At 49.3% G+C, this 20,736-nt stretch overlaps 1 protein-coding gene across 6 annotated transcripts in view; it reads right to left on the bottom strand.

The window, feature by feature from the left end:
* Positions 1–18,678, bottom strand: part of ANKDD1A (ankyrin repeat and death domain containing 1A) — a 35,304-nt gene extending 16,626 nt beyond the window's left edge. For 3 of the 6 annotated variants that reach the window (XR_005295295.2, XM_038419444.2, XM_043493413.1), the window contains exons 1-4: positions 6,082–6,282; positions 4,159–4,257; positions 3,455–3,553; positions 1,217–1,321 (exon numbers count right to left, since the gene is read on the bottom strand). Coding sequence is in view for 5 of the 6 variants with exons in the window: in XM_038419444.2 (XP_038275372.1) it covers positions 1,217–1,321; positions 3,455–3,553; positions 4,159–4,257; positions 6,082–6,282 (504 nt within the window). In the remaining variant the exon portion in view is untranslated. Of the gene's footprint in view, positions 1–1,216; positions 1,322–3,454; positions 3,554–4,158; positions 4,258–6,081; positions 6,283–18,478 lie in introns of those variants that run through there. The other 3 variants (XM_038419445.2, XM_043493411.1, XM_038419446.2) reach the window with 3 other exon arrangements.
* Between the last annotated feature and the right edge of the window lie 2,058 nt (positions 18,679–20,736).

The following is a 20,736-nucleotide window of genomic DNA, read 5'->3' as shown; positions in this document are numbered from 1 at the left end:
AAAAAAGAGAAAAGGAAAACTATCTGCAGCATCAATTATCTGGTGAGTCATTTATTTTAATAAAGGTTTCGGCTAAAGGTAATTTGCACAATCGACCCACTTTTCTGAGCAGCAAAATGAATGAATCACTACAGGAACTGTGTGGTAAGGAAAGAAAGGGCTGGTATTGACATCAGTGAGGGTTCTGTGTGCAGGAGGGCAGAATGTGGTGCTGGAATTGTGCCTTGTGAATGCAAGTGCTTTCTTTATTAACAGATTGAAAAAGAGGCCTGCACCTTGAACACATCAGCAGCAATCAATCAGTAAAAGACCTGTGGGAGATATAATAATAAGAAAAGGAATCTATTACCCATGCCCCACTGCATCAGCTATGTTAGGGAAGCAGGCTTCAATTAATGGAACCTGGATTGAAACTCCAAGGGACTAGCATGGGAGAGAGGGTGTTAGCTGCAGAGTTCTCTACTGACTGGAGCCAGAGTCAAATCACCATTGAGGTGGGATTCAGGGCTTTGGAGCGGAGCTGGAGCATGGAGCAGCTCCAGAGCAGTGGAGCTGCAGGTTTTTGCCTGAAGCTGGAGCAGAGCCAGAGCACAGCTCCGAAGTCCTGGTGGGATATAAGATTCACCTCCTGCTGCAGGTCTTTGCTTGAAAACCAGAGGTTGGAGTGTGATACCCTTAATTTTAATAATCCCCAGCTCCTACGCAGCACTTTTCATCCATAGATCTCAAAGCACTTCACAAATGAGGTCAGTATCATTATCCTCATTTTACAGATGAGGAAACTGAGGCTCAGAGAGGGAAGTGACTTGCCCAGGGTCCCCCAACAAACCGGTGGCAGGTCTGGGAATTGAACCCTGATCTCCTCAGTAATGGTTAAGTGTCCTGTTTGCTAGGCCACACTGCTTCCCTTGCCCATGTTGTCTAGCACCTTACTCCATGAGTGGCATCATTGACTTTAATAGGCGTGCAGTATTGTTAGAATGAGGTGCTATTTAACATCAGTAAAGGTATCAAGAATCTGGGTGTGAATAAGGAGTCAGCCCTGCTATGTTCTTAAAGCCACAACCCAGATTTGCCCCCTGTGTGCATCTGAGTGCAAAATCTGGCCCCGAGGACTTGATCCTGCTCCTGTTGAAGTCCATGGGAATGTTCCCATTAATGTCAATGGAGCAAGATTAGGCCCTATGAAACTGGAAGTGGTCCAACATCTTGCTACCTTGTCTGTCTTATCCACATGCACATCCTCCAGGTCCTCCATAATGAACTCCATCACCTTGATGTGCCCTCTCTGAGCTGCACAGTGCAGCAGGTTCCTGCCATTCTGCAGAGGGAGAAAATCACACTTCTTTACTGAATCGGCAGTTGAAATGCTTGATTTTTTCTTAACAGCTTGTTCCTTTTAGAAAACCTATCTGGCACTACCTAGCAGCTAGGTCAGCATGTGCTGCAGATGGCTGCTCACTGCTTCTACGAACCGATGTGCTCTGGCCCAACTGAGGTTGTTTTTTAAACACATCTAATGCTTATTTATTAATACAGTAGGACCTCAGAGTTATGAACACCAGAGTTACGAACTGACTAGTCAACCACACCCCTCATTTGAAACCGGAAGTACACAATCAGGCAGCAGGAGAGACCAAAAAATAAAATAAAAGGCAAATACAGTACAGTGCTGTGTTAAACATAAACTACTAAAAAAGTAAAGGGAAAGCAGCATGTTTCTTCTGCATAGTAAAGCTTCAAAGCTGTATTAAGTCACTGTTCCGTTGTAAACTTTTGAAAGAACGACCATAACGTTTTGTTCAGCGTTACGAACATTTCAGAGTTACGAACAATCTCCATTCTCCCGGTGTTTGTAACTCTGAGGTTCGACTGTAATATTGTCCATTTCTATAGCACCTTCCATCTTACACTTTCAAAGTGCCATACAAACCTGAGCTGATAAAGCTGTATACAGCTTTGCAGCAAAAATTATTATAGCCATTTTACAGATGAACACAGATGCGAAGAGATGAAGTAATTTATCCAGCCGTACACTGAGTCAGAGTCAGGAACAGAACCTGGACAGCTACTCCCCCACTCCAACCATTATACCGTATCTCCTCTCTGAAATTAGTACAGAATACCAATAGCTGATGAGAGGGACTAAAGCAGCTGATAATGGTAGTGAGTGTTGCAATGTTTCTTCCTAATGCCATGTAAACCTTTCTCTGCATTACACAGTCATGGGAGTTTACAGCATGTGTTTATCATAGACCGGGCAAAAAATGTACAATCACCACAAAGAAACTGTCCCATCACGATAATAAACTCACTGTCTATCTCTAGCTGTTTTGTATAGTTGCCATAAAAATGGCTCAAGTCTTCTGATTTCATCGTTAGTAAAAGGTTCGTGTTCTCTGTTGTGCAGGGTGGGTGTACTGGCTTGTGGACCTCTCTCATAAAAATACAAGTTCCCAACACACACACATGCTGGTTTCAAAGGTTTCTGACAGAGATTAGAACAGCTCCAAACTGGGAAGGCCACTTCAACTCATTTAGGTTGAATCCCCAAAATTCCCTGCAGCTTGGCTATAAGGTCCACTCTCCAGGCCAGATCCTCTTCAGAGAGGATGGAGTCGAATGTCAGATATCGCAGAGGGAACAGCAGCTACTGGAATTGCTGGCTGCTGCCCCTGCCATGTCACAGGAGGTAATAACCTTTAACCATCAACCTCTTACAGATGCTCCTGCATGTCACACCCTCATCACCAGAGCAGCCAGACTGTGCAAACACCATAACCGTGACATAATGTAACATGAATTAATTTTATAACACTCTCCTGGGAAGTGACCTTCCTTCAGCAGGAATGTCATGTATACAGATGGCATGAGTCTGGGTGTGCGGGAATGTGGAAGCTGCGATACGACACCCAATCACTTCTCTCAAAAGCAGTGATACAGCACAGAATACGGACCGTCATATTCCCCTGGGTTTGCTACACATATTCGACTGCTGAGAGATCTGGAAGAGTTTATTGCCCATGGCAGGGAGGAAGAGTTATAGCTCGATTTAAGCGCATGGGTATATTCTTCTTATAATATTACAAAAATGAACTATAAGATTCGAACACCCCCAGACAGCAATGGAATCATGTAAGAGGAGGACTAATGGCATTAGAACTATGAGACAGATGCTTCAGAAGACACCGGTATGGGTACAACTATCATGCTCTGTGCGGAAGCTCAAAAGCGACCCTTGCAACAGGGTCCTCAGTGTAGACAGCCCTGCAGTGCTTATAAAGATCAGGTTTCCTAGTCATTTCCTGGTTCCTGCTTTCTCAGCACTCCCAGGTTTTCCCCACTGTAATTACACACAGGAGACTAGATTGAAATTACCCCTCGCCTCTCTCTCTCCCTGTCACCTACTGGCAATGAATAGCTGATATCAGAATGCATGAGGAAGTTGCCTCACCTTGTTGACACAGCTGACCTTGGCACCGGCGTTCACGAGGATCTGAAGAACACGCAGATGGCCAAACCAAGCAGAGAGGAGAAGCGCGTTCATTCCGAACTGTGCCAAAGGAAACAGAGCCATTTCCACCCTTCCTGCGATGGCCCTTCCCTGCCCCGCCCGCTCCCCCAAACATTGCTGCGGGTCGTCATTCTTCAAAATGTCAAAGGAAATTTGAATGGAGATAAAAAAATAAAGAAAGAAAATGTTTCAGTGTTTTCCCGTTTTCTGGCCCCACTCCCTGTCTCATCACCAGGAACCCAGCTCTGGGTGCGAGCTGCATCAGTGACCGCTAAGCAGCCTTTTGCCTCTAGGCTAGCATCTAGTAGCCACTGGCAGAAAGTTGTTCCCATCTGCTGGCTTGGTTTGCTGGGCTCCATTCGCTACCGAGCGGACTCATCCAGCTGGTCCCCCCTGGCAGCCTGGTTCACAGCCTCAGCAGAGAGGTGAAGGATTTTCATAGATTCATAGATTCATAGATACTAAGGTCAGAAGGGATTTCATTGACCCTGAATGACTTTCTCACCCCTAGTGCTTTGAGACAATCAGAAGGAAGCTTGGCTGATGCGGATCCCTTGCCTTCTACCAGCACTACATTAAATTTAGGACAAATGCCCCGCCCCCAACCCCTGCAGATAGGCTGCAAAGGAGAGTCATACTCATACACTGTCTTTGTCGTCCACCGGGACTTCGAGCTCCAGCAGCAGCCGCACGGCTTGCTCGTTCCCAGCTCCAGCGGCCCAGTGCAGGGCAGTCCTGTCTGTCTGGAAAGGAGGAAAGGGAAAGGGAAGATGGATACAAGCACAGTGTGAAATCCCAGTGCAGCAGAGTCAATGGCAAACCTCCTATTGCTTCCGTGGGGCCAGGATATCACCCACAGTGCGTATTCATGCACCACGCTGCATCTTGCACCATGCGGTACTGCAACGAAACAGAAAATGAAGGGCAAGTGGACACCCTGGATTTTGCAGGTTCAGGGCCAGACCCTGGAATCTAAATGCAGGCAAAGCTCCCATTGCAATGCAAGGACTGTAGGATTGAGCCACTAAGGTCTTTGGGCCATATAGCTTTATATTGTGGGGAAACACACTTTCTTTTAAAAACTGGAGTGAGTTGGAAGCAAGTAGGACTGATGCTAAATGCATGAGATCTCTCCGAAGGGAAACAAAGTGAGGGACAATCTCAACCTATGGCCTTCAGGGGTAATTTTCCAAAGCACTTCTGTAAATACTTGGGAGGGACCCATTTGTTCATGCAGCGCCCCATCCAGTGAGTAAGTACAATGGGTTCTTGTGCAAGGACCTGCTCTGGAATAGGGGCCTGGGCACATATTGCAAACACATTGTTCTTGGAAAAGTCAGCCCGTAAAAGGAGTGGTACCGTCCAAAGAACAAGCTGCTCAGATTCTGCAATCAGGAGAGCTATGGCGGCACCTGGATAAAGGGATGGATTGAACAAATCTTCAGGTATGGCCCCAAGTCTGAATTCCTTGTGCACCCCAATTTCCCACGACTCTGCTGACCAGTACAGGGGAGTTCTGAGTGTGGGATCAAAGCCTGTCTTTGGAGCTGCAACATACTCTGTGCATCATCACCCAGGGAGACTGATGTGACCCTCACTATTAGTAAACATCCTGACATTTTTAGTTATGTCCCCTCAAAATCACCCTAATCAACTCCTCTCATTCCGCAGTGTTTACAGCTTTCAAATCCTTTTAGGCCATGGGGTGTTTGTGCCATACATGCTGTGAAAGGGTGAACATGGGCCCGAGAGGCCAATTAACCAGGAGGATGGGCCAGGACTAATTAGAGATAAAGGCCAGCTGGGTGAGAGGGGAACTGTTTCCCCCATCCATGAAAAACTGGGTGAGCCCAGTTGGCAGGGGGAAGACCAAGATGTGAAGTGAGGGGGAGTGGAGCGTTTCCTCTCTCTGGGAAGCAGCCCGAAGGAAGGCTGAGAGGAGCAGACAGGCTACTCCAGCGGGGGAGCCAGAAGCCTGACTGGGGCCAAGGGCCCTGAGGAGCTGTAGCCCTGCCTGGACCCTTGAGTGAGGGGAGGAGTGTGCCAGCCCCTGAGCCCCCGGGGTTGACCAAGGCACAGAAGCCTGTGTCTAGGCAGGCGGCCATAACAGAGCAGGAGCGGCATGTCTGTGACAAGATGACTGTCTGCTAAGCCCAGCTGGGCTAAAGATTTGGTTCTGTTTACATTTGTTGGACTTCGGTGAAGGACTCTGTGGCAAAGTGCTGCGGCCGGAGAGTCAGGACGCTACTATGGCTGCAGTAGGCTAAAAGACAGTGGGGGGAAACTGAGGCAAAGATGCTGCAATGCCGCATACAGCCAGGAGGGGTTGCATTGGGGCAGCAACTTTGATACAGGGTGCAACTCCCTGGATTTCAATGCACTGAAGAATGTGCTCTACCATTGACTACTTGGCCCTGGGTCGATGCTTTTACGCTTTGCCCAGAGGAGCAACTAATGAGGAGAGTAACATTTCTTTTATGTCTGGAGACACAGTTTGGATGCTAACGCTTTCAGCTGGCTGCAGCTCCGAGGGTCCCCTCTGCAGCTAGAAAGCAAAAGGCACCTACATTGTTTCTGGCTTTGACGTTAACCCTTGTCCTGATAAGCTCTTCCATCCTGGCTATGTCGTTCCGCTTTGCTGCATCGTGGAATTCTTTTTCTGAATGAAGCACTGAAGCACGAGAAAAGACAAGACAAGCAGTATGGTAAGTGGTGGTGCTGAGCAGAAGCAAGAAGTAATCGCCATTCCTGTTGAATGTTTCCTGCATCTCACTCACGCATCATAAATGGGCTTTAGGAAGGATAATTCACTGGCTAGGTTTCTACCTGGTCTAGTGCCTGCTAAAGTCCCAGCCCTCCAGACTTCAGTGTGTGTACAATGCTGCTCCATGCATTCCCACACGTACAGCAGCATGAATGCGTCACCACAGTCCTCTTCCAGCTCCACCAGCTTTTCATCCATTTCAGGAGCCAGACTGAAATTGCCTTCCTGGTTTCCAAACCTGCCTCATGGACTTGCTCTTGCCTATCTTGTTTCTCCATGGCCCTTTTGCTCCCACTGTCATTCAGCACTGGCCTCCTGTGTCCCCCCACACAGTCTCCTCCCTGTAGGCACAAGGGCCTTCTCCTCTGCACTTCCTGCCATGAAGAACACGTACTCTCCACCTCTCTGTCTTCTTGACTCTCCCATTCTTTGCAAACCTCAGCTGCAAACACATCCTTTCTCTCTTTCCTACACATCCCTATCTTGCTCTCCCTCTGCAGTTCTTTGTTCCGACCCTCTGTAATTGTCTTACTACCTTCATTTTGCTGCTGAGGAAACTGAGGCACAGAAAGCTCGTGATTTACCCAAGGTCACTTCAGCAGGTCAGCGGCAGAGATGGAAATAAGCCTCCTCCCCTCTTCATCCCCAATCCTGTATATCCGCTATAACCCCACGCTTCCTTTTCTCTCTGTTACAGGAAGGTTGTCCGACACTTCCCATTAGAAGACTCTGTTTCTAATTGCTTATAACTTTGCCAAACTTTTAAGTATTTAGGATGAAATATATTGGGGAAAGTTTCAGCAAGAACAGTCCAGCTGTTCTGAGAATGAGATTGGGGCAAAAATACAGTGTTTTGCCCATGTTCAAAAAATTCTTACAATCATTTGATTGAGAACCTCTAGCGCCTCCATGCTTTGGAGCAGGGGCTTGGAATTTGGCAGGGGGTCAAAGGATGTCCCTTGGTGTCAGGGATGTGCCTTTGAATGTGATAATGTAGTTAAAGATTGTATCATATGCACATGTAGGGGCTGAATTAAGGTTGCACAGGCAACCTTAATACTGGCCTATCCTAATCTCTGAGTGCTTGACTTTGCAACCTTGATGTTCTTTTAATGAGGTTTTCATATGTAATTAAAATAGGAAGACCCTGATTTTTATTTACACCTAGGGTCCTTTACACTGCTGTCAAGGGGTCTTAAAGTGAGTGTAAATTACAGTTATGCTCACTTTAAGGCCTCTTTATATGGCCAGAGCAAAGTAAAGGGGCCTTAGAGTTAATAAGAATCTGGCCCCTTGTCTTAATTAAACAGTAACTGCTTCAGGGCGAACATGAGTCAGCAGCGTTGCATAGTATAGAGAGGTTCCTTAAGTATCTCCTAGCATGGGCAGGGACTAGTTTTTAAATACGTTAATAGACTATGTTTCAGAGTAGTAGCCCTGTTAGTCTGTATTCTCAAAAAGAAAAGAAGTACTTGTGGCACCTTAGAGACTAACAAATTTATTTGAGCATAATGCAATAGACTATGGTTATTGTGAACATCACTTCTGCTAAGAATAACTGCACTAATCCTGCAGCAGTAGGAGTGAGTTAAATGGCTTTACTTTTCAGATGGGGCACTGGGTTAACACATTACACCAGTTCCCTGCTTTGTTGAATAAACCTTCCTGCTAACTAATGAGATCAAACCCCAGTTCTGCATTCTGCATCTTTCCAGCGTGTTTGACAGAGAGGCTCTACAGCTGGATTTGTAAGGAAGAAACATGTTTGGCCATTTTGCAGAGGGATTTTTTCCTGGATCACATTCTGTCTGTGCCGCTGCTCTTCCAGGGGAATTCCTCTGACAAGTTATTAATTCAGACACTAAACCTGTTTCATCAGATTGTGGATCCATCTTAGCCGCTCTGCACTGCTCTACTTTTGCCTCTTAATATTAAAGTGAAAATCCTTAGTATAGAGTGATGGTCTCAACGGCCCACTCTTGCCATCCTTCTGCCATTCAGGATTACAGATCTCTGGGGGCCGCTTTTTTCACTTCAGATGTAGATGTTGCCTCCTGAACTTCCTCATCATAGGCCAGATCATCCCCTCTGACATTGATGGACAAGGAATCCACCTCAAATCTATTGTACAGCAGCCTCCCCTCAAAACCCCCCTTCCATGAACTCTTCAGTGTTCAAGTCCCGCTAGCTGGCTGAGCAGGAATGGGACAGAGCCATGACAGCTTCCACTCTGTACCTCCTCCCCCCTGGACAGTGATGTTAGACCAGATACCAATGAAGAAGCCCCAGTGGATGTGGGGCTCAGGGTGTCTGGGCCTCCCAGTCCGCAAGGATCTCTTGATCTATGGGATTTCCCCAAGGAACTCAGGATACACCAGGGGTTAGAAAAGTCATGCCCCTGCCCAATCCACAATTGGCCAATCCATGCCCCCGCTGAACACACCAGGTTTAGAGGCTGTAGATTTTCCTACCTAACTTTGGCTCGTCAATGAATTTTTCTCTGGGGGAACATGTTCTGGGCTCAAATTTTCACGTGTTCCATCTCCATTGTTCCAAATGAGTTTAACCTTGAATTTGGGACTAGATTTTCCACTACAATTAGTGTGATGTTACCATTTCCTTCCCTGTCTTTCCACCTACTTTCCCCTGACTTCTTACAATGGGCAGCGGACTCAGGACATGCATGTCAGCAAGAAGAAAAGAGGAAGATGAAGGATGTGATAGGCCAGTATTTGCCCGTTCAAGAATCCACCCAAGGAAGTGTGACATTCTCTGATGCGTCTGCGCAGCACAAGGACCATGTAACTAACTCAGTGTCCAGCTTAATTTTTGGGAAGATCTGTGTTGACAGACCGGCGAAAGGTTGGTTTTTCTGACATTTCTGTTAGTCAAATCAAGCATGGTCAGATTTTAACCCATTCTTGAGTCTTTATGTAGTTTGTGAATTATACCTCTTTGCTCCTACAATGTGCCTCATTCTGGCTTTCAAATACAAATGGGGATTTCTAGTTCTTGCTTTACCTATGACAGCAATGATCACCTTTCTAACTCTCTGAATGGCATTGTCCAAAGAATAATAGGATGTTAGACAATCCAGCATGGTCCCAACAGCTAGCCCTGAAGTGATAGTCAAGGGAGAATCCTAGACAATAGTTAGAATAAACATACAAGTGGGGGATCCCAGAAGCCCTTACTCAGGTAAATTATCCTTACTCTCCAGGGCGATCCTACTGACTGTCATGGGCTTACCTCTGTACTAGGACTTCTCAGGCATGACCCGCTTTGAAGAATTGGGCATCACATTTCGAAACAGAAAAATCTAATTTCTACCTTGCCCACAACTAACTCTCAAGTCATACTCCTTAATTGCTGGGAATGTCAGAGTTTCAGATGGACAATGTCATTTATGATTCATTCTAGTCAATATTTGTTCAGGCGTCACCTAGAAACTCATCCCTGGCTTTTAACACCAGCAAGTTTCTTTGTCTTGTCATTTACAGCACTGTATCTGTGGATGGATGAGAGTTCTTGGACTCCTGCTTTTATTGCGTCCATTAAACAGTTGGCTTATAGTGGTCTGTGAGCTAACAGAAAAGTTACAAAAGGTTAGAGAACAGATGTTGTCAAACACTACAGATATGCAATATTTGTATTCGTCACCTACCATATGTCACCATTACATGTGTAATAGAGTATGTAGCTTAATATAGCTGTATTGCCTTTCATAGAAAGCTATGATCCACCTTACAATGAATGCAATAAAAACAGGACTCTGGGGAAATGTACATGCCATTATATAATGAAACCGATAGAAACAAATCAGCACGAGATCTCTAGCCAGTGTATCTGTATGTTATTAACAGGGTTACCTTCATCCTCTCAATCCCTTCCCATCTATTTATTAAAGCAACTTGTCTTACATTAGATTATAAATGCTTTGGGGGCAGGGGTGATGTCGTCTGTTACATTTGTACAGCACCTAACTAGTGGGGTCCTGATCCAGACTGGAGCTTTTGGGCATTACTGCAATACAAGAAATAAACAGTAATGGGCCAGTTTCATTGTTACAAACTAATACTCTGTGTCTGACAACGTTTGAGGGTAAAGTTTGAGAGATTTCCAAAGTCACACATGAGCGAGATAGACAGTGCCCTACCGGCTAAACTGCTATAAATACATCAGAAATTGGTTCCAAATCAGCATATGAAGAACTTCAGCTTTCTGGTTTTGCTTATTTTGGGGCAGGACAAAACCCATTTTTTATGAAGCAGCTATGCTTTTGGGCGGGATGTTGTAACCTGGGTGAATAATACCATGTGTAAGGAGCTTGCCCTCTCATCCCACCTTGCCTAACTGACTGTCAAGCCAAAGAGCACAGCAGGGCAGATGGCGGAACCGGATGGATGGTTTCGACTTGACAAATCTGCTGCATGGATGAGCGCTGGGGATTTTAAAGGCAGATGATGATGGTAGAAATGTTGGGCCAGATCCTCAGTGGCTGTAAATGGATGTAGCTCCATTGACTTCACTGTGGTTTTACATCAGAGGAAGGTGCATAGTGTGTGTTTATATATGTGCTCTCTCTATATCTATATAAGTAAGATACAATTAAGCATCACCTGTGTACCCTTTGCCATACATTCTGATAATCCATATGCCAGGCTTTTCATGAGTGGCAGAGACATAACTTCAACTTCCCTTTTGCTCATTCCTCCCTTTCCACGACCCTCCGCCCCCCCATCTCCCAAAACAGCTTGCCAAGATTTTCCATCAACAGAGCCACGATTAACACAAAGCTGAATGGGGAAAAGTAGTATCCTAGAGGGGACGGCCCTGCTGCTCCCACAGAAGACAAGGGGAGTTTGGGCACTAGCTTCAATCGTCATAGAAGCAGGATTATTATGTATTACATCCTCCCCTATTAGATCAGGGATGTCAATGAGGCAGTTGTTTCCACAGCACATGGGCATTTCACCAAATTGGCAATACCAGCATTACTTGGAAAGATGGGGGTAGCTTACGTAAATTGTTAATGCTGCTGATTACACATAGAGTGCCCTTGCTCCAGATGTTCATTTCTGTATATCAGGGTAAATTCCATTGCATCTCTGTTGAGCTAGTGACACCTCATGGAGGTGTCTTCATACCCTGTAAATTCATGAAGTGGCATTTCTGATTAGTCAAAAGATGCTAAAAAAAGCCACTGATTCATTCATTCACCTGGCTCAACATACAGTAAGGAGCCCTAAACCCCTAGTTCAAACATAGCCTCCGTCTGTAGTGGCTGGAATTTATTACCCTTTGACAGTGTAACATCAAACAAGTTAGTAGCCTTAATCCTGTTCTTAGAGAAAAAAAATCCACATTACTAAAACCACAAACCCAAATGAATCTTTCGTCACTGCACACACCTGGGCAATGACCAATGATTTGGGATATGCAGCAGCTTTTGAGATTAGACTCCACAGCAGCTGTGATGGTGCGACTGTGAGGAAGGTGGTGGGCAATGTGGAGGTCTATGGGTGGGGGAATTCAGTAACTCGGGAATATGAATTCTGTTATCCCAAACTATGCTCAAAATAATCTGAACAATTTAACATCAGTGCACTTGCAGAAAGCTTATTGGGCAAGAGATTTTGAAAAATAGCAAAGGAAATTTATGGGCAAAAATGTATTAAAATAACAGTCTTTGTTTTATTTAAATCAGTGGAACACAAAGAAGATCAATTATTGTGGTTGCTTCAGCCTTGCAGTGTTACCATCACTCCATGCTGTGCTTAGAGGGATCATGAATTAGTATGTGATGAAAATAGGATGATGATTGGTATTAAATCTACCATCACAGAAGTGCATGATGCATTACAGAAAATAAAAAACCGAAAAGATCCCTGTCCAGATTTTACAAAGCCTATGTATGAATGGAATTTTCTGAGGTTTCTTTAGTTCAAACCATCACCTGCTTTACTGGAGACCTAAGATTCAAAAGCTGACACTGACTATAAATAAAAATGAAAACTAACCAGTTTCGTTTCAGTAGCCAAACTGAGAGAAATGCAAAAGTAAGAAAATCGAAGAAATTGTGCAAAGTAAATTAGATGCTTAAAATTCTGTTTCAATAGTCTAATATGTTAGTAATTGGAGTGAGGAAAATTTAAAACTATAGTCCACATCCCACTTGCCTTACTGTTTATGCACTGAGAATGATCTCAGAACCTATCCAATTCCATATAAAAATGTATGCAATCCCCACTTGCTACAATGGGGTGAATTAAAATGTGAGTTTCATTTCTTCCAAATTTCCTGTCTAATTGTCCCTGGCTTTCAGCCATACCCTGAGTGTTACTTTAATATCTTGGAGTGCCGCAGTTATTTGTAATGCATGGAGCACTCAGTGTCTACAAGGGGCTCTACATAAGAATGGGCCCATTTTTCTAACGTTTCCTGTGAAAATAAAATATTAAAAAAGTAACATCCCTGATTTCACCGAGTGGGCCAAATTGCCCTAAATCAGCCCAGTGTACAGTCAATCTAGAGCTAAGGATCTCTTGATCTATGGGAGTACTTGTGGCACCTTAGAGACTAACAAATTTATTAGAGCATAAGCTTTAAGTGAGCTGTAGCTCACGAAAGCTTATGCTCTAATAAATTTGTTAGTCTCTAAGGTGCCACAAGTACTCCTTTTCTTTTTGCGAATACAGACTAACACGGCTGCTACTCTGAAACTTGATCTATGGGGTTTCCCCAAGGAACTCAGGTTACACCAGGGGTTAGGAGAGTCATGCTTCTAAAGGAAATAGTGCAGATTTATGCTGACATAACTGAGGGCAGAATTTGGTCCGGTATTCTTGAAGAGCCATTCTGAAAGAGCATCAAAAATAGAAACTGCAGGGAAACTCCTGCTCTGTAAAAAACATCCTAAATCCCTAGGGACTTCAACATGCAAACCTGATTTACCTGGAACGCATTCAAATACTAGGATGATGGGCGCTATAGAAAACCCTCAGTAATGGATTTACAAATAATGACAATTCACTTCCATTTTCTACAGTCTAATGACAAACAGGAACATAATAAAAATGGTATCACTCGCACAGCAATCCCTGGTCTTATTTTCATGTTCATTCATGTATGAATGAAACCCAAAGGGCAGGTTTCTTAAGTAATTTCCATAATCTCAACTTTGGCAAAGTTCCCTTTCCCACCTAAAGACTAACAATAGTTTGTGTAGGCATAAAAGAGTCCATCCTCTTCCAAATGGGTTTTATTTTAAGGTATTTTTAAAAATATTTGCCTTTCCTGATAATGATGGCTTCTCTCCCCCGCCCCCATTTGTATTTGATTTCACCTCTGTGTGTGTGTGTGTCTGTGCGTGCGCGCGCGCATAAGTTGAGTGTGTCTGTGAGTGATCTTACTGAGTGTGTATGCGAATGAGTGTGTGAGCTCGCTGAGTTAATCTCTGTGAATATGAGTGTGAGCTTGCTAAGTGTGCATGTGTGTGTCTCTGTGAACTTGCTGAGTGTGTGAGCTTACTAAGTGTCTGTGTGTGAGTGAATATGATTGTATGCTCCTGCTCATTTGTGTGTCTCTCTGTGTCTGTGTGAGCTTGCTGAGTGTGACGGTGTGTATGTGTGTATGAGGTTGCTGAGTGTCTGGGTGTGAATGAATATGAGTGAACATGAGTGTGTGCTATTGCTGAGTGTGTCTGTGAGCTTGCTGAGTGTGATGGTGTGAGCTTGCTGAGTGTCTGGGTGTGAATTAATAAGAGTGTGAGTGTGTGCATCTCTGTATCTGTGTGGGCTTGCTGAGTGTATGCTCTAGCTGAGTGTGTCAGCATGTATGTGTTTCTCTCAGTGAGCTTGCTGAGTGTCTGTGTGTGAATGAATGTGTGTGTGCTCTTGCTGAGAGTGTGTCTCTAACTGTGTACTCTTGCTGAGTGTGTCTGTATGTGAACATAAGTGTGTGCTCTTGCTGAGTGTGTGTCTCTGGGTGAACGTGTGTGTGAGCTCGCCGAATGTGTGTCTCTATCTGTGTGTGCTCTGGCTGAGTGTGTCTGTGTGTGAATGTGAGTGTGAGCTCACTGAGTGTGTCTCTATCGGTGTGTGCGCTGGCTGAGCATGTCTGTTTGTGAACGTGAGCGTGAGCTCATTGAGTGTGTGTCTCTAGCTGTGTGTGCACTAGCTGAGTGTGTCTGTGTGTAAACAGGAGTGTGAGCTTACCGAGTGTGTGTCTCTAGCTGTGTGTGCACTGGCTGAGTGTGTCTGTGTGTGAATGTGTGAGCTCGCCGAGTGTGTGTCTCTATCGGGGTGTGCGCTGGCTGAGCATGTCTGGGTGTGAACGGGAGTGTGAGCTCGCTGAGTGTGAGTCTGTAGCGGGGTAGGCGCTGGCTGAGCGTGTCTGGGTGTGAACAGGAGTGTGAGCTCGCCAAGTGTGTGTCTCTATCTGTGTGTGTGCTGGCTGAGCGTGTCTGGGTGTGAATGTGAGTGTGAGCTCACCGAGTGTGTGTCTCTATCTGTGTGTGCGCTGGCTGAGCGTGTCTGGGTGTGAACGGGAGTGTGAGCTCGCCGAGTGTGTGTCTCTAGTGGGGCATGCGCTGGCTGAGTGTGTCTGGGTGTGAACGCGAGTGTGAGCTCACTGAGTGTGTGTCTGTAGCGGTGTGTGCGCTGGCTGAGCGTGTCTGAGTGTGAACGTGAGTGTGAGCTCACTGACTGTGTGTCTCTATCTGTGTGTGCGCTGGCTGAGCATGTCTGGGTGTGAACGCGAGTGTGAGCTCTCTGAGTGAGTGTCTCTAGCAGGGCGTGCGCTGGCTGAGTGTGTCTGGGTGTGAACGCAAGTGTGAGCTTGCCGAGTGTGTGTCTGTATCGGTGTGTGCGCTGGCTGAGCGTGTCTGGGTGTGAACGGGAGTGTGAGCTCGCTGAGTGTGAGTCTCTAGCGGGGCGTGCGCTGGCTGAGCGTGTCTGGGTGTGAACGGGAGTGTGTGCTCGCCGAGTGTGTGTCTCTAGCTGTGTGTGCACTGGCTGAGTGTGTCTGTGTGTGAATGGGTGAGCTCGCCGAGTGTGTGTCTCTATCGGTGTGTGCGCTGGCTGAGTGTGTCTGGGTGTGAACGGGAGTGTGAGCTCGCCAAGTGTGTTTCTCTATCGGTGTGTGCGCTGGCTGAGCATGTCTGTGTGTGAACAGGAGTGTGAGCTCGCCGAGTGTGAGTCTCTAGCGGGGTGTGCGCTGGCTGAGCGTGTCTGGGTGTGAACGGGAGTGTGAGCTCGCCGAGTGTGTGTCTCTAGCGGGGCGTGCGCTGGCTGAGCGTGTCTGGGTGTGAACGGGAGTGTGAGCTCGCCGAGTGTGTGTCTCTAGCGGGGCGTGCGCTGGCTGAGCGTGTCTGGGTGTGAACGCGAGTGTGAGCTCGCCGAGTGTGTGTCTGTATCGGTGTGTGCGCTGGCTGAGCGCGTCTGGGTGTGAACGCGAGTGTGAGCTCGCCGAGTGTGTGTCTCTATCGGTGTGTGCGCTGGCTGAGCGCGTCTGGGTGTGAACAGGAGTGTGAGCTCGCCGAGTGTGTGTCTGTATCGGTGTGTGCGCTGGCTGAGCGCGTCTGGGTGTGAACGCGAGTGTGAGCTCGCCGAGTGTGTGTCTCTATCGGTGTGTGCACTGGCTGAGCGCGTCTGGGTGTGAACGCGAGTGTGAGCTCGCCGAGTGTGAGTCTCTATCTGTGTGTGCGCTGTCTGAGCGCGTCTGGGTGTGAACAGGAGTGTGAGCTCGCCGAGTGTGTGTCTCTATCGGTGTGTGCGCTGGCTGAGCGCGTCTGGGTGTGAACGCGAGTGTGAGCTCGCCGAGTGTGTGTCTCTATCGGTGTGTGCGCTGGCTGAGCGCGTCTGGGTGTGAACGCGAGTGTGAGCTCGCCGAGTGTGTGTCTCTATCTGTGTGTGCGCTGGCTGAGCGCGTCTGGGTGTGAACGCGAGTGTGAGCTCGCCGAGTGTGAGTCTCTATCTGTGTGTGCGCTGGCTGAGCGCGTCTGGGTGTGAACGCGAGTGTGAGCTCGCCGAGTGTGTGTCTCTATCGGTGTGTGCGCTGGCTGAGCGCGTCTGGGTGTGAACGCGAGTGTGAGCTCGCCGAGTGTGAGTCTCTATCTGTGTGTGCGCTGTCTGAGCGCGTCTGGGTGTGAACAGGAGTGTGAGCTCGCCGAGTGTGTGTCTCTATCGGTGTGTGCGCTGGCTGAGCGCGTCTGGGTGTGAACGCGAGTGTGAGCTCGCCGAGTGTGTGTCTCTATCGGTGTGTGCGCTGGCTGAGCACGTCTGGGTGTGAACGCGAGTGTGAGCTCGCCGAGTGTGTGTCTCTATCGGTGTGTGCGCTGGCTGAGCGCGTCTGGGTGTGAACAGGAGTGTGAGCTCGCCGAGTGTGTGTCTGTATCGGTGTGTGCGCTGGCTGAGCGCGTCTGGGTGTGAACGCGAGTGTGAGCTCGCCGAGTGTGTGTCTCTATCGGTGTGTGCGCTGGCTGAGCGCGTCTGGGTGTGAACGCGAGTGTGAGCTCGCCGAGTGTGAGTCTCTATCTGTGTGTGCGCTGTCTGAGCGCGTCTGGGTGTGAACAGGAGTGTTAGCTCGCCGAGTGTGTGTCTCTATCGGTGTGTGCGCTGGCTGAGCGCGTCTGGGTGTGAACGCGAGTGTGAGCTCGCCGAGTGTGTGTCTCTATCGGTGTGTGCGCTGGCTGAGCGCGTCTGGGTGTGAACGCGAGTGTGAGCTCGCCGAGTGTGTGTCTCTATCTGTGTGTGCGCTGGCTGAGCGCGTCTGGGTGTGAACGCGAGTGTGAGCTCGCCGAGTGTGAGTCTCTATCGGTGTGTGCGCTGTCTGAGCGCGTCTGGGTGTGAACAGGAGTGTGAGCTCGCCGAGTGTGTGTCTCTATCGGTGTGTGCGCTGGCTGAGCGTGTCTGGGTGTGAACGCGAGTGTGAGCTCGCCGAGTGTGAGTCTCTATCTGTGTGTGCGCTGGCTGAGCGCGTCTGGGTGTGAACACGAGTGTGAGCTCGCCGAGTGTGTGTCTCTATCGGTGTGTGCGCTGGCTGAGCGTGTCTGGGTGTGAACACGAGTGTGAGCTCGCCGAGTGTGTGTCTCTATCGGTGTGTGCGCTGGCTGAGCGCGTCTGGGTGTGAACGCGAGTGTGAGCTCGCCGAGTGTGTGTCTCTATCTGTGTGTGCGCTGGCTGAGCGTGTCTGGGTGTGAACACGAGTGTGAGCTCGCCGAGTGTGTGTCTCTATCGGTGTGTGCGCTGGCTGAGCGCGTCTGGGTGTGAACGAGAGTGTGAGCTCGCCGAGTGTGAGTCTCTATCTGTGTGTGCGCTGGCTGAGCGCGTCTGGGTGTGAACACGAGTGTGAGCTCGCCGAGTGTGTGTCTCTATCGGTGTGTGCGCTGGCTGAGCGTGTCTGGGTGTGAACACGAGTGTGAGCTCGCCGAGTGTGTGTCTCTATCGGTGTGTGCGCTGGCTGAGCGTGTCTGGGTGTGAACGCGAGTGTGAGCTCGCCGAGTGTGAGTCTCTATCTGTGTGTGCGCTGGCTGAGCGCGTCTGGGTGTGAACACGAGTGTGAGCTCGCCGAGTGTGTGTCTCTATCGGTGTGTGCGCTGGCTGAGCGTGTCTGGGTGTGAACACGAGTGTGAGCTCGCCGAGTGTGTGTCTCTATCGGTGTGTGCGCTGGCTGAGCGCGTCTGGGTGTGAACGCGAGTGTGAGCTCGCCGAGTGTGTGTCTCTATCTGTGTGTGCGCTGGCTGAGCGTGTCTGGGTGTGAACACGAGTGTGAGCTCGCCGAGTGTGTGTCTCTATCGGTGTGTGCGCTGGCTGAGCGCGTCTGGGTGTGAACGAGAGTGTGAGCTCGCCGAGTGTGAGTCTCTATCTGTGTGTGCGCTGGCTGAGCGCGTCTGGGTGTGAACACGAGTGTGAGCTCGCCGAGTGTGTGTCTCTATCGGTGTGTGCGCTGGCTGAGCGTGTCTGGGTGTGAACACGAGTGTGAGCTCGCCGAGTGTGTGTCTCTATCGGTGTGTGCGCTGGCTGAGCGTGTCTGGGTGTGAACACGAGTGTGAGCTCGCCGAGCGGGCCTGCTCGTGTCTGCACGTACGCGCCGCTGAGCCGTGCCCCCGGTTCCCATCCCCGCCGCCCCAGCCCAGCCGCCGCCCCGCCGGCTCCCGCCCCGCAGCCCGGCCCGCTCGCAGCCCGGCGGGTCGCACTCACAGATCTCCTCGGAGCCCAGCCCGTCCTCCATGCTGCAGCCGCCGGAGCGCCCGGGCTGCGCTCCCCCGTCAGCGCCCGGGCATCGCTCGGCTCCCGGCGGCGCTGCGGGGGGATCCGAGCCCCGGCGAGCCCTCAAGCCCCCGGCCTGTGGCGGGGCCGCCGCGCCGCTCGCGGCTGCCCTGAGCCCGGCCGCGGCCAGCGGCTTTGTTGCTCAGATGGTGTCAAATGACAGTCTCCAGCCCTGCCCCCCCTCCCCGCCCCCGGGCTGAGGGCTCCTCCCCAGCCAGACCCGGAGGAGACGCCCCAAAATCCGCCCCCGCGCCGCGCTCCGGAGCCGAGCCCCCCACCGCTGGCTCCAGTGCCTGGGAAGTGGCCCAGTCCCGGGTCACTCTCCTCCTCCCTCCAGGAGCCAAAGAAATCAGGAGCCCCAAGCAGGCGGCCTAGAATGGATGGGACGCTCCAGGAGAGCTTGGCCGTGCCCGACAAAGGCCCTGTGCCCAGCCCAGCCAAGCCAGCAGCGGGGCCGCCCGCCGGGAAGGATTGGACCTTTACTGGTAAATGCTGCAAGAAGAAAAGGAGGACTTGTGGCCCCTTAGAGACTAACACATTTATTTGAGCATAAGCTTTCGTGAGCGTCCGATGAAGCGAGCTGTAGCTCATGAAAGCTTATGCTCAAATAAATTGGTTTGTCTCTAAGGGGCCTCAAGTCTTCCTTTTCTTTTTGTGGATACAGACTAACACGGCTGCTACTGTGAAACCTGGTAAATGTTGTTAGCCGTTGATTTCCCCATACCGAAAACGGGAGGGGAAATATTTCCATCCATAATAATTGCAACGTACAGAATAATGCTGAGTCCGGATAGGGTGACCAAATATCTCGATTTTATAGGAACAGTGCCAATTTTGGGGTCTTTTTCTTATACAGGCTCCTATTACCCCCACCCCCGTCCCGATTTTTTGCACTTGCTGTCTGATCACCCTATGTCCAGAACTTATTGGCATTTGATTGCAGGACATGTACTATGGGCTGGTCTACACGACCAGCGTAAAAAGATACGTCGCTCAGGGGTGTGAAAAAACCACCCCCCCGCAGCGACATAAGTTACATCAACTTAAAGTGGTGTCCACACTGCGATATGCCAATGGGAAATGCTCTCCCACCAACGTTGTTTCTGCCTCTTGTTGAGGTGGAGTCATTACTGAGATGGGAGAGCGCTCTCCCATTTACACGATGCGTCTTCACCAGGCGGCAGGGGTGAAAGTAACTTAAAGGACTTACCGGTACTCCGGAGTCCTGAGCAAGGGGGCATGGCTTCAACCGGAAGAGGAGGGGCCTTTAAATACCCGGGCCCTTTAAATCAAGATTTAAAGGCCCCACAGCTCCAGCTATGGCTGTGAGCCCCAGGGCCTTTAAATCACCCCCGGAGCTACCAGCTGCAGAGGCGGCTGGGAGCCCCGGGGGTCGGGGCGATTTAAAGGGCCCTGGGATCCAGCCGCCGCTACCGTAGCAGAGCCCCTGGCCCTTTAAATCACCACTGGAGCCCTGCCGCCGCTACCCCGTGGCTCTGCCAGTGGGGCTCAGTCGGCACTTTAAAGGGCCCAGGGCTCTCAGCAGTGGCTGGAGCCCCTGGCCCTTTAAATCACTGCCGGAGCCCTGCTGCCACTATCCTGGGGCTCTGACAGTGGGGCTCGGGCGGTGCTTTAAAGGGCCCGAGGCTCCCCACAGCAGCTGGAGCCCCTGACCCTTTAAATCGCCGCCGGAGCCCTACCACCGCTACCAGGACTCCGGCAGCAGGGCTCGGACAGCACTTTAAAGGGCCCAGGGCTTCCCGCAGTGGCTGGAGCCCTGGGCCCTTTAAAGCGCCACCTGGGGAAGCCGGTCTGGTCCCGCACAGCGTACTGGCTTTTGCCGGTACGCCGGACCGGATTGGCTTACTTTCATCTCTGCCGGACAGACTACATCAGCGCCGCTTTAGCTCTGTGATGAAGACAAGCGCTTTGTCTGTTTTGACGTGGGATGTTGGTGATTCGGTGTTTTAAGGATTATATATCTCAACTGTCAGAAAAGACTTGTTGACTGACAGCTCTCTCATAGTTTCCCGCAACTGTGACAATGTAAATCAACAAAAATGCTTAAAAATAAACACCAGGATTTTCTGTCAAAACAATAAAGATATAAAAATTGGATTCTGCCAAGCATACTCATATGCTTTCTCTTTCGCATCTGAGCCTGCTGACAGAGCCCAGTACCCCACTGA

The sequence above is a fragment of the Dermochelys coriacea genome, chromosome 10, assembly GCF_009764565.3.
Source record: "Dermochelys coriacea isolate rDerCor1 chromosome 10, rDerCor1.pri.v4, whole genome shotgun sequence".
Classification (NCBI taxonomy): domain Eukaryota; kingdom Metazoa; phylum Chordata; order Testudines; family Dermochelyidae; genus Dermochelys; species Dermochelys coriacea.
This window is presented reverse-complemented; position numbering and strand designations above follow the sequence as displayed.